General features: G+C 40.1%; 1 protein-coding gene across 1 annotated transcript; it reads right to left on the reverse strand.

Annotated features, from left to right (window-relative positions):
* Window positions 1–3,887: 3,887 nt before the first annotated feature.
* LOC104434829 (tyrosine N-monooxygenase) lies at window positions 3,888–12,598 on the reverse strand. The gene is given in 10 exon segments (XM_039306883.1): window positions 3,888–4,045; window positions 4,048–4,314; window positions 4,317–4,344; window positions 5,735–5,902; window positions 6,073–6,150; window positions 7,131–7,204; window positions 7,261–7,312; window positions 7,433–7,567; window positions 8,425–8,512; window positions 11,895–12,598. Coding segments are annotated over 10 exon segments (1,752 nt in total).
* Between the last annotated feature and the right edge of the window lie 1,772 nt (window positions 12,599–14,370).

The following is a 14,370-nucleotide window of genomic DNA, read 5'->3' on the forward strand; positions in this document are numbered from 1 at the left end:
TTTTCCCTATTTGATTCAAAACCTTGTGGCTGTTCCATATATATGTCCTCTTCGAGAAAACCATTTAGAAAAGCCGTTTTGACATCCATTAGAAAAGCCAACATAATCCGAATGGATTTTAGCATGGTCACAGGTGAGAAAGTTTCGTCATAATCAATGCCTTCTTTTTGACGATATCCTTTCGCGACCAACCGTGCTTTGTAAATTCCAATTTCACCTTCAACATTCATCCTTCTCTTGACGATCCATTTACAGCCAATTGGTACCATACCATCAGGGAGGACAGTCAAGGTCCATACCTCATTGGAATACATTGAATCCATTTCGGATTTCATGGCTTCTAGCCATTTACCATAATCGAGGTCCAACATCATCTCCTCATAGGTTTTAGGTTCACCGGGTTGATCACTATCATTCACAATAAATAATGGTTCAATATGATCAACTGAGTGTCTATAACGAGCAGGTGGGCGAGACGTTCTCGCACTTCTCCTAAGAGATTGTGTATCAGGACCTCCCACTCAATAAGAGATTGGTATCTGAACTCGGTTGTTTGGCACTTCATTATTTTCTTCTTGTAAGACTATTTTCCGCCCAGCACCACTTTCTTGAACGAACTGATTCTCCAAAAAAGAAGCGTGCTTGCATACCAAAATTCTTTGGTTTGAATGAAAATAGAAATAATAACCAAGAGTTTCCTTTGGATATCCAATGAAGCGACCTTGTTCAGATCTTGCCTCCAATTTTTCCATTTTTAGCTTTTTCACGAAAGCTGGACAACCCCAAATCTTAATATGATTAAGACTGGGTTTCCTACTACGCCATATCTCATAGGGCGTAATTGGAACAGATTTGGACGGCACTTTATTCAGTATATATACAGCTGTCTCATGGGCATATCCCCAAAGGGATGTTGGCAAATCGGTGTAACTCATCATAGATCGTACCATATCTAATAAAGTACGAGTTCTTCGTTCAGATACACATTATGTTTTGGATTCCAGGAGGTGTCCATTGTGATAAAATGCCATTCTCTTTAAGATAGTCTAGGAATTCAGTACTAAGGTATTCACCTCCTCGATTTGATCGAAGAGCCTTAATACATTTTTCCATTTGTTTCTCAACTTCAGCCTTGAATTCCTTGAACTTTTCAAAGGATTCAGATTAATACTTCATGAGGTATAAATAACCATACCGTGACTAATCATTGGTGAAGGTAATGAAGTAATTATAACCACCTCTAGCAATTTCATTAATTGGTGCACATACATCTGTATGTATTAATTCTAATATGTCAGTAGCTCGCGCGATTTGTCCCACAAAAGGCGCTTTAGTCATTTTTCCTAGAAGACAAGCCTCACAAGTTGAGTATGACTCAAAATTTAAAGGATCAATGTATCCATCATTACTTAACTTGTTAATTATGTCTTCTCCAGTATGACCTAATCGGAGATGCCAAACATACTTTTTATTTGGACCGTCGCTAGGGAGTTTATTAGTTATGGCATTTATATGAATTCTATTTTGCTTATTGACATTGGTAATCGCATTACCAGACATTGTAATGGTATAAAGATTCTTGGTTAATAAGCTAGAACCAACACATATTCTATTATGATAAATAGAACATACATCATCAGCAAAAGAAAATTCATAATTCTCTGTATGCAAACGAGGTATAGAGATGATGTTCCTAACAGTATTCTTATAATGCAAAGAGTTCTTTAAAAACATTACATGTCCAGAAGGCAAACATATATGAAAAGTCCCTATAGCTAATGCAGCAACTCTTGCTCCATTGGCAAACGTCAGGACAATCTCATTTCGCCCTAGCATCCTGCTTATTTCCAGATTCTGCAAAGACATACAAATATGTGAAGTTGCAGCAGAATCTAGAACCCATGAGCTGGATTCAGCACTAACCGTAAGATTGGTTTCAATAAGCATAGACACCATAGGTTGGTTTTTGGGCTTGACCTTCAAGCTCGCGAGGTACCTCTTACAGTTCCTCCTCTAGTGCCATTTGACACCACAGTAATGACATTTACCTTTATCAATCATGGGTTTTGGTTGCACAACAGGTTAGCCATAGCCACTACATTTGGCCTCGTGTTATGCATTTCCTTCTCATAAACTACCAGCATGCTATGTAACTCACCAAGAGTTTTCTCCATGTTATGCATGTCCATAATGAGATTCAGCCTAGCCAATTCTTCAATGTGCCAGATCATTTTCAAAGCATGATCATTAATAGATGATCCTTCAGCCATCCTCATACGGTACAATGCCTTAGATATCTCATATCTAGAGGTTCGACCATTCTCATCAAAGTATTCCTTTAAGTACCAAATGATTGACCCAACTTTTAAAAATCTTCCATAGATTCATACTTCTTCTGTAATTCATTATTCATAGAAGCAAGCATATATGACCTAATTTTTAAGTCATCGTCACGCCACTTATCATAAGTGACACGCTCCTCTTGGGTCCCACCCTCAGGAAAGGAGGTTGGCATCTTTTCATCAAGCACATACCCAATTTTATTTCTGAATTGACAACAATTCTCAAATTGCTCACCTAGTCAGTGAAATTGGGTCCCGTCAAACAATTCTTGTCAAGTATAGAAGCGAGTGGGTTTGTGGTCACCATTTTCAGAGTAATAATATATCAGTTGCAAAAAATAAATTGTTAGCCATTGTATCTTCCAAAGTAACTTTTTCATTTTGGCCTTTAAATGAAATAAATCCTCCCACTAAATTTATATTTGAATCTCATACTCCTTAAGATGGGAAGGGGTAATCTTTGTTGGGTAAAGATTACTAGTGGGAATTGGAGTCCCACTAGCCCAAAATTCACCTCACCTAACAGTTATTGGTGTCCTATGAACTTAGTGAGTGAACCAGCTTGTTCAACGCATCATATGCGAGTCCCAATCATAACTTCGGCCTCTAGACCATGAAAGCCTCACCTAACAATTATTGGCATCATGATCATAGTTAAGTCTAGCCCATCGTCTCATGCAAGTATTGAAAACACAAATGATTCCCTCACTTGACAGTTATTAGAAATCATTTGGCTCCAGACCCCACAGCATCATATGCATAATAGAGTGGTCCAATATTATAAATGGTAATTAACCCTTATGTATCCATAACTGGTTAGTTAACCACTATAATATAGGATCAAACCACGACGATGGAAGGCCACGAGTCCGAAACCCATTTTGACTTAATATTCTTTGTAAGGAGATTTGGGTCGTTATTAGCGGTCTCACTTTGCACATTAACCAGTTTAACATGCACGATACCATAAACACAATAAATAAATAGATATCACATAAACATCTATCCTATGTGGTGATCATGGAATTATGGTTAAATGGGCCTCGAGTCAAAGAGACCCATTTAGCCATTTTAATGTTTTAATAATATGGACCTGCTCTTCACTTTTTCTTCAATCTTTGAACTCTTCAAAGACCGGGCCCAAAGAGCTCACCGGTTTAATGACTCCTCCAATGGCTCCTCCTCTCTTGTAGTATTTACATCAACAATTGAAATACTAAACTATAGTAAAATTACATATCAAGAAAAATTAAAGTAAAATAAAAGGAAGGACGCAGCCTCCATTTAATATATACATCCCCAAAAAGAATACCTGTAATCATCATACATTCATCCATCCAACAATCACAACATTTAGGGATTTTTCCATGATCACCACCCTTCCTTATGAGCCATAAATTCAAAATTTAAAGCTCTGGAAGACATGCATAAAATTCTGCATATCATTTGTAGAATATAAACACAAAGTATAACAAGTTATGAATTTTTTATTCAAAATTGATTTACTTCTAATTTTTGCTTAGTTGATTAAATTTATCACATAAATTAATCAACTTCTATAGGCCACATAAAACGATTTTGTGCAAATCCTGCAACCATCCTTGCAAGAAGCATGACAGTCATCGTAGTCCCGAGCATCAGAGCCACACAGCCGCGCTGCCTAGTGCTGAAGGAAATGAAGTGTAAGTCCGGTTCTATGAGCTGAACTTCAGTGCTTCCACATGACTTCCCTTTGGGATAAAGTAGCCGCTGACAATGGCATCGGACATGGCCATGTGCGTGGGGACGAAAGGTGCGATTGGATGGAGCCTGAAGGCCTGTCGGATGTATGCTTTTATATAATTAAGATGTGGGATGTCACATTCTCGGACTAGTCGCTCTTTACCAACGACCCTGTCTAGTTCCTCCATTGCTGTCTTGAGGATTTCGGGTTGGTTTATCATCTCAGCCAAGACCCATTCAACCGCATTTGGGGATTATCAACAGATGCAAACATTATTTCCTGCAAATATAGATTTTGATTGGTTATGTTTTTGTACTTCATCCATATATTTCCTATGTATCTTTTAGAGCCTCGAAATTCATTAAAAAAAAAAAAAAAAAAAAAGACAATGCTTAGAGGCTATAATTCAAGTGAAATTGAATTTTGCCAGTTTATTTGTTTGTGAACTTTTTAGCTCATAAATCACGATTATATTTTATTTGTTTGAATTATGAGAAAAGATTACCTTCCATTTGCTTTTTTTTTCATGTAAACACAAGAGGGACAAGGATGATATCAGTGCCATATATGGTGCCGACTTTGGTAACTTGTCAAACAATTATTTAAGTGTCACAACTTTTAAAGGGTAATCACATGAGTGACTCTGTTAACAAAAAAAATTGAACGTAAAACAGTGGGGTCGCTTAAGACATTATTGAAATGTTTCGACATGAAATTGATTATTCATAAAATTTCAGCACCAAAGTAAGTGTTTTTAAAGTTTTGGCATAAAACATTTTAAATTGTGTAGTGCCTAATATTCGGATCAAAGTCGTTAAACACATGCATAAATTGAGAAATTCGGGTTCAATCGGCTCCCAAGCTTTCCCTAGATGATTAGAGGAAAGTAGTCCATTTCCACAAGGCTCCAAATTTATTGTTCAATCTCAAAATGGAGAAAGATTAAAGAAGAAAGAAATGTGAAGGTACGAGAGGTAAAGAGATTTTTTTTACTTCCTTCCTTTTTTTTTCTCGTAGGACAACAACTAGACTTGATGATTTTTAATGAAATTTTGCAGAAAGATTGGTCGCTCCTTGATTTTGCTTTTGTGGCTAACAAAACAAAAAGGAATAGAGGCAAAGTTAGAATATTTGCTTTATGATTCTGCTTTAGAGAAAAGATTTCATAAATGATCACTTTTGTGCCAATACTTTATGAGCATCACTTTAGTATCAAAACTTTTTTATACACGTCCATTCAAGTACTTCTAGTGAAACATGTCAGATTTTCCAGCAAACGAAATCAGTGAATTTACTTAATTGATTGCTTTCCAAAAGTTGTTACACTACCGTTTCAAAAGTTTTAGCATAAAAGTGGGTTATATACGGAAGTTGTGACACTAATGTGGTGTTTTCCCATATACAAAGACGAACCAGTAATACTAGCTTTTACAACAAATGTTCTCATCGATGATGTCAGAATAGAATGGTAATATCTGGTAGGTTCTTCACTCTTGAGAAAGACAAGGTAAATTGAGCTGCTTCTGTTAATGTGAAAACAAGTATTTTGACGACGTATCAAAGTAAATATACATATATACCATAGAGATCTATTCGACATATGCATACACAGGTAAAAAAAAGTCATTTTAAAGAGAAAGGAGCTAGTATACTCATGTTTACATCTTACCGTTATTTGTGCTTTGATTTCTTTAGGTGTAAGGAGTGCCTTTCCCTCTGAATCTTTTAGTGTAATAAGAACATCAAGCAAATCATGAGGCTCATCGATGGTAGATTCCTCGTTCGAGTTGCCGAAACTCCTCCATTTTTTTATCCTTGAGTCTGACGGCTGGTCCGGCTGGAGATGGAGGAAAAAAGTGTATTGATTCTTCGGCAACGAATGTTGCTTCTTCTCTCTCGGCATGCAGAGCTTTTCTCTACCTTTAATGGTAGTTTTCCCCAAAACCCTTACTGTTAATCCTTAACCCTCCTGCTTTTCATCATTTACCGATGGATTGAACTTAGCACCAGTTTCCTCTCTACATCCCTTCTCCTCGCTTCTGTCTTTACATTCTCCTCATCCCTCGCAGCTCCGACTCCAGCTCTCTGAATCCCCAATTCAGCATCCTTTACACCAGCGATTGTCCATGCAACCTCAAATCCCTCCTCATCCTATATTCCCAAGCCCAACCCTTACCTCCTCTCTCTCTGTCTCCAGTTTTTGTGCAACCGCTGCATCTGGTCCGAGCCCCTTCTGACTTAATTATTCAGCTTCCCTTCGCAATTTCGTTATGGATTCCCATCAGCTGAGTGAAGAATCGCGTCTGGCAGCCCTTAGCAGCAGAATGGGCCGTCTGTGGTCTGAATATGATGAAATCGATGTCTGGGATGAACCTCTTCCAACGGAACAGCTGCATGAATGTAGGAATGTGTTAGTAGGTACAATTCTCTCTAACCCTACTGTCAGCTCTTCAAAGTACTCTTAGCCGAGTTTGGAGGGTAAACAATGTAGACATCACTCAACGTGAAGCTGGTCTTTTTATTGCTACCTTTAAATTAGAAAGTGAAAAACAGAGAGTGCTAGACAATGGTCCATGGAACTTTGCTGGTCACCTGGTCATTCTTAAGCCTTGGAAACCAAATACACCTTTACATTGCTATGATTTTACTACATGCACATTCTGGGTACAAGTTTTTGGACTTCCCCTTGAGTGGTGTTCCGACCACATGCTCTGTAAAGCGGTTAAAACAGTGGGTAGAGTGATTCAGGTACAAATTGATAAAAAGGACGGCACAACTATCCGAGCTGCACGTGTCCGAATAGAACTTGATCTAGCTCACCCTTTGAAAACAGGACAGTTACTTTGAATAGCTGGTAAGACTTTCTGGATAGACTTTCGTTATGAGCGACTCGCTCATTTTTGCTATTCCTGCGGCCGACTTGGACACTATGCTTCTTATTGTCAAGAAATTCCATTTACTGAAGCGAAAATGTCTGGCAAAGAGAAAATGGCATATGGACAGTGGTTAAGAGCAGAGGTCAAGGAGCACAGTCCTTATTGGATTACCTTCTATGGGCTAAATACTGATCCCGAAGACACTGAAGAAGTGATTCCTGAAACTCCTCCTACACTGACCAACAAACTCCCCGCGTTACCTCCTATAGCAGTTATCTCAGAGAAAAATCAATCATATCCGGATAAGTTATATGCTTACTCCTCTGCACACCCCCAACCTGAGCAGCACCTCCATCCTCCAGTTCAACAATCTGCATCTCCCACGACAGGTGCTATTATACCTGCGGCACAAAAGATGAAAGCAGTTGCTGAAGTGTTACCAAGTATACAGAACCAGGATACCGAGGATCAGCACCTTCTCAGTACATTACTTCCAACTCATAAGGCTGTCCTGTTTCCTCCAATCCTTCCACCAAGCACTGCCTCGATGTTTTCCTTAATGGTCGCATCCCCTCCATCACCTGTCCTCCAACAGGGTTTTCAGAATCTGAATGCTGGGGATACCTCTAAAAAGAAACAAAAGTCTACTCGATTATCCACAAAAGTAGGAATATCAAAGAAATGTAAAAGACAAGTCTCCCATGACTCGCGCATTCCTCTACTTGAAGATTTTGACGAAACCTTACTGCGGGAAACTCCGGTTGCTTCAGCTGAGGAAGCTGGTAAGTGGGTTGAGGTGGTTTTCCCTCAAAAGCCACCGACAGTAAAATGAAGCTACTCAGTTGGAACTGTCAGGGACTCGACTCTCCCCTGACAGTTCAAGCCCTTAAGGCCCTTGTGGTCAAAGAGAAGCCTGATCTGGTTTTTTTGATGGAGACGAAGAATTCTGAGGCCGTCCTACTTCGTCTTCAACGTCGTCTGAATTTTCCACAGTCTCACTTCATTAACCCTATCGGACTTGCTGGAGGTTTGGCTTTGTTCTGGCAAGCTCATATTTCCCTTTATATAGAAGACTCTAATCAGCACTTTTTGGATACTATATGTACAGATTCTACAAAAGGTATTACGATGAGGCTTACTTGTTTACATGCACCAGCGTTGTTCCAATCTCGAAAAGTGTTTTGGGATGCACTTCGTCAAATCGCGTCCATCAACTCTCTTCCTTGGATTTGTGCTGGAGATTTCAATGAGATTATTAATCAATGGGAGAAAGTCGGGAAACGAGCTGCAGACTCTCAACGCATACATTCATTCAGAGAATTATTACATGACTGTGCACTTATGGATCTTGAAAGTAAAGGTTGTGCGTTTACCTGGATGAAGAACCGTCATGGTAATGAACTGGTTAAGGAAAGGTTAGACAGAATGGTGTGTGATCTGAACTGGAGACTAATTTTCCCAGAAGCTGAGGTGTTCGCTTTACCTGCAGTGGGTTCTGACCATAGTCCCCTGCTGTTGTGCACAGAAGTAAAACAAAGCCGTCGAGGCAAGCCCTTCTTCTTTGAGACATACTGGACCGAACACCAGGACTGCAGCAGAACAATTGCCACGTCTTGGGCATCCGCTGGGGTCGCTCGCTGTGATCTACCATATAAATTACGCCGGGTCAGCTTAGCCCTCAAAAAATGGAGTCACAGTACGTTTTCCAATGCCAAATCTCAGATTGCAGACTTGCAACATCAATTGCAGACTTTGACTAATCAACCTAGCAGCTCATATGACAGAAATTTAGCAGACAGGTTAAAGCAACAACTACATGAGGCATGGCAGCAAGAGGAGCAGTATTGGGCCATGCGTTCTAGAATACAATGGCTAAAGTCTGGAGACAAAAATACACGGTTTTTTCATGCAGCTACTGTGCAGCGTCGACAAAGAAACAAGATCAGCATGTTACTCGATATCAACCAAGAATGGGTACGAGATGAGCAGGTCCTCAAGGACATGACTAGGGCTTTCTATTCCAACCTCTATAGCTCAGCAGGCCACCGAGACTATGGTCCGATTTTGAACCAAATTTCAGCGATCGTTACTCCTGCAATGAATGACAGCTTAGTTGCAGAAATCACACCAGCAGAGGTCAAAATAGCTACCTTTCAGTTGGGAAAATCCAAAGCACCAGGCCCTGACGGATTAAATGGTATCTTCTACCAAACTTATTGGGATATACTTAAGGATGACCTCATTCTCTCTGTTCAGGAATTCTTTCAAACAGGAGTGATGCTGGCTGATTTGAACAGGACCTCTATCTCTCTGATTCCTAAAGTCCCCAACCCGGAAAGCCTAGACCAGTTCCGTCCTATCAGTTTATGTAACTATGCTTACAAAATTATCTCCAAAGTCTTCGCCAATAGACTCAAACCCATCCTGCCAGAATTGATTTCTACTGAACAAAGCGCATTCGTGAGTGGACGCCAAATCCAGGACAATATCTTGATTGTTCAGGAGGTGTTACACCAACTAAAGACCCGGGTGAGAAAGAAACATTTCCAGGAAATTTTAAAAATGGACATGAAAAAGGCTTACGACCGAGTGGAATGGGACTTCTTAAATGATTACTTTCTCAGATTAGGTTTCCATCCAGTTTGGGTGAAGTGGGTGATGCAGTGTATTACAACAGTCTCTATGTCTATCAAGTTCAATGGCGATCAACTCAATTATTTCAACCCTACACGAGGTCTTCGTCAAGGTGACCCACTTTCCCCTTACCTGTTTATATTAATGGCGAATCTGTTGTCTACCTTAATATCTCAAGCCATAGACATGGGTAATCTCAAGGGCATCAAATTGAATAGGTGGTGTCCTACTCTATCCCATTTACTTTTCGCCGATGATGCTATCTTTTTCCTAGATGGGACAGCTATGGAGTGTCAAAATCTAGCTAACATTTTGAACCAATATTGTTTAGCTACCGGTCAGGAAGTGAATAGAAAAAAATCAGGTATCTTTTTCAGTAGATCCTGTCCCTCCACACTTCAGAACAATCTAGCACTACTTTTCAGGATTCCTGTGATTCATAAGACCGGAAAATACCTAAGCATCCCGTCAGATTGGGGTCGATCTAAGAGAGATATGTTTTCATGGATTTTGGGAAGAGTTAATTCCAAGTTAGATGGATGGAAGGAAAAACTGATTTCTAAAGGTGGGAAAGAAGTCCTTATCAAGAGTGTCATCCAATCTATTCCTCAGTATGCTATGTCCATTTTTAAGATTCCTATCTCTCTGTGTCGTTCCATTGAACAAAAGATTGCGCGATTCTGGTGGCAATCTGACAGCACCAAGAAAGGCATTCATTGGAGAAAATGGGAGTCCCTAAGATTAGAAAGGCGCAAGGGGGTCTAGGATTCCGAGACCTAATTGCTTTTAACAAAGCAATGCTTGGTAAGCAAGCCTGGAGACTAATTAAATCTCCTTTATCCTTATGGAGAAAAATTTTCAAAGGTCTCTATTTCCATTCACAAGACTTTCGGAGTGCAGTCAAAGGTAACCGCCCTTCCTGGGGATGGCAGAGTTTATTATTAGGGAGAGATTCCATTTTACCAGAGTTACAATGGTCTGTGGGGGATGGCACAAAGATTAGTATTCGAGAAGATCGATGGCTTCCTATGGGCATTATTGGTGGACCTGCTAATCGCAATGAGCCACGACTGGTGGCAGATTTGATGTTGCCGAGTTTGAATAAGTGGAATGGTCCCCTTATTCATCACTTATTTGATGAACCGGTTTCCAGAGAAGTTCTTAATATTCCCCTAAGCTCTACTTGCAATGAAGATAGGCTAATCTGGACAGCTACTGCTCACGGTCAGTATTCTGTTAAAAGTGCATATCACAGTTTATCCTCTTACATTCAGCCATCTGAGCCTATTTGGAAGAGATTATGGACTCTTAAAATTGTCCCTAAACTTCGTTTCTTTCTTTGGTCTGTTTATCACAATGCTCTCCCAACCAAGACAAATCTTTTTAATAGACACATCAGCCCCGACCCAACATGCACATTATGTTCTCAGCGAGCTCCTGAATCAATCGAGCACCTACTTCTTCTATGTCCCTGGACTACAGCAGTTTGGTCACACCCTAAGATTGCTATCAATCATTCTCAAACAGCAGCACAAAACATGACAGAGTGGCTTGAAGCTAGATTTCGAGATAAAACGCTGTTACCTGGCATGGAAATTGTTGCGGCCCTTCTCTGGCAAATATGGAAGGCGCGAAACAGGTTCATCTTCACTAGTAAGAAGCCTGATCCATCTTTTGTGGTCGAATCTGCCTTAACTCAGTCGCGATTTGCTCGGATCAACCATCTTTCCTCTTCAAATGCGTCAACCCCAGGAATCAACTTTTCTGCTCCTTCTACCCTATGGCGACCCCCTGATCCAGGTGTACTTAAAGTCAATATCGATGGGGCTTTTCAGGTTGCTGACTCCAGAGGCGCAATCGCTATCATTTGCAGAAATCATTTGGGTAAAATGGTGGATGGGTATACCTCTCGTGTGGCTGCTGCTTCAGCGTTGCAGGTGGAAATTTCTGCCCTCCTGTCGGTGCTGCACCATCTCCGTCGACTCGGCAAAACCAACGCTCCCTTGATTTTGGAATCTGACTGCCTTGCCATGATCAACGCCGTTGAAGATCCTCGGAAGACTCCATGGGTGCTTCGGCCCTTGTTTGACGAAGTGGCTGCTCTTCTCCGCTGCTTCTCTCAACTGCAGTTAGGGTTTGTCCCTCGTACGGCCAACGCAGTTGCCGATTGGGCTGCAAAGGCCCAATTGGGCGGTACCTTATCTTCCTCTTGGCTCGCCTTTCCCCCTCCTTTATTATTAGATCTTCTTATTTCGGATGTAATGGATGCTGGTGGTAATGTTTCTGTCAATTAAATGCCGTTTCCGTCCAAAAAAAAACCAAGGAAAATAGTCAGATATGCAAAGTGCATATAAATACTTAATTCTGGTAAATATTGCCTCCACGTGTTCTTCCTCAGCAATGGTCGGTCCACCGTCTGCCCTTTCCACTCTGATGCATCTTTTACCAAACACTAATTTCCGGATTACGTTTCCAGTATATTGTCTGGTGACGGTCCTCACATTTACAGTTCCGCTCGAGCTTTTGCTTCGATTGTAAATATACCTAACCAGATTGTCCGCTTCACCGGTTCTTTTATCCATGAGCCAATGATGTCTTGCGGGGGAGATTTTTTCAGAAACTAAAACTCTCCTCATTTTTTTCGATTGGTTGCCATAAGGAGTTATACCTGCTGTGAGGTATCCACGACTATATATTCGTGTTGCCATCGAAGTAGGCCTCGATGAAAATGTTGCATCGTGCTTCTTGAGGAACTCTTGGGCGATTTCAGGGCATGTCACGGGAATGACATGAACATTGCCAAGCCGAATAATGGCAATGTCAGTGTCCATCTCCTTCACGAGGCAATGTATCCACCGGAATGTCGACTTTTCACGCAGCATCTCGGGCACACAACCAATGATGGGCCACGGGGCAGGACCAGGGGGAAGATGCGGCTCCGATTTTCCATTTTTATGGATACTCCTGGACAGGAAAAGGGTCAGAACTACGAAGAGGAGGGCTATAGAATTCGTGGAGACCATTTTGTTTGCTTCGGATAGTTTAGGAGAGGCTAAGCTTCAAGGAATCTAAGCATTTTCTTATTTCTTCTTGGAGGGGAAAGTCACCTATAAATAGGCAAATCAATTGCTAGCCACACAGCAAAGGATTTCAATCTGCTTCAATATAGATTGACCAAACTGTCATTAGTTTAATTAAGTCTATGTTAATTATTTCTTTTTGGACAGGTCTCTCATTTGGTCTTTGTTTAGTCTCCTGGGCTTTAATTTCGTTATGTGTATAAGGAAAAGGATCAGAAGTACGAATGGTGGAGATTAGTTTGTTTGCTTTGGATATAAAGGAGAGGCTAGGCTCCAAGGAATCTAAGCATTTTCTTATTTCTTCTTGGAGAAAATATGCAAATCAAGGTCTCGCAAGATAGCGAAGTATTTGGATATACTTTCAATATAGATTGACCAAACCGTCACTGATTTAAGCAAGTCTATGTTAATTATTTCTTTTCGGACACTTCTCTGATGGTCTTGGTCATTGTCTAGTCACTCAATTAAAGAGGTAGAAATTCTCGCGACAAGCCTCTAAAAGACATGCTGTCTTCGACCAACAATCACATGTTTGTAATCAAAATAACTTTCCCCATCAGACAAAAAAAAAAAGTTTACATAGGAAATCTGGTTGATATAAAATATGGACTTGTACTTGAAAGTCTAAGAATTATGTATATAAAAAGAGACGCTCTTGACAAAATTAGGCTGAAAGGATCTATCTGCGCTGTCCTTAATGGAGGAGGCGTTTTCTTGAAGGCAACACATTTCTATGTTTCTCGCTTGAGGACAATTTGTTTGCTGTTCGACGCGACCACCAGTCTATAGTTGTCCACCTCTTTTAATTTCTAAGAGGACAAATGAATTTCGTATACAAGTCATATCCACAATTAATGCTAAATTGCACGGAGGAGCATACATACAACTCAAACGGCAGAATTTTTAGGGTCTCTTTCTATAGATATATGTGAGGCTTTTGGTCATTCCATATAGGCAAATTATTAGAAAATTGCATTCTTTTTTTTTGGGGGGGGTCAAAAGTACCATTTTGTTCATTATCACAGAATAAAAAAACAGAGAAATAATGTAGTCCTGAAATTCTAACATTTTGCTAAACTCTGCTCAGGGAGCTAACGACGTTTAGTAGTTGTGACATCCTAAAATTCTAGTTCTATTTTCAATTGAATGAATTGAACTTTTCATTGACACGCCTATAGTCTATTCTCTAAGCAGATTATCACATGAAGCCATTAAGGGATTTTAATTCAATAGACTTGAGAATTCGATTATGAATTGACTACTTGATTGTGCTAGCTTGCAAGGGTCATTACGGCACAACTAAAAATCGATTAGAGACAAGAGATAGGTCGACTCAGTTGAGATATGTGATTAAGTGTGGGTGATTCCACCAGATCGCAAAATTCTCATCGATTGGCACTAAACAGATTTTTCTGTCGTTTTGGTACCTTGTATCTGCATTTGAAATATTGAAATTTTCACGACAACCGAGAGTCGCCAATGTGTCGAAGACATACAAGGTGGTTCAAAAATAGTCGACCACGGATTAATGGCACTAAAAATTTCTAAAAGCTACCCGGTAGCCTACGTCACGCTAAAATCGCGCCAAATTGAAATTAACCGCGAATTTGAATATGATTTGAGAAATTGAAAGTTTTATCACATCACGATTAATTTTAGAAACTTCAACTCATCCTCCAAAAATTTGTCTGCAAACCGAGATTTTTGGCGAAAAT

Source organism: Eucalyptus grandis, chromosome 2, assembly GCF_016545825.1.
Source record: "Eucalyptus grandis isolate ANBG69807.140 chromosome 2, ASM1654582v1, whole genome shotgun sequence".
NCBI lineage: Eukaryota > Viridiplantae > Streptophyta > Magnoliopsida > Myrtales > Myrtaceae > Eucalyptus > Eucalyptus grandis.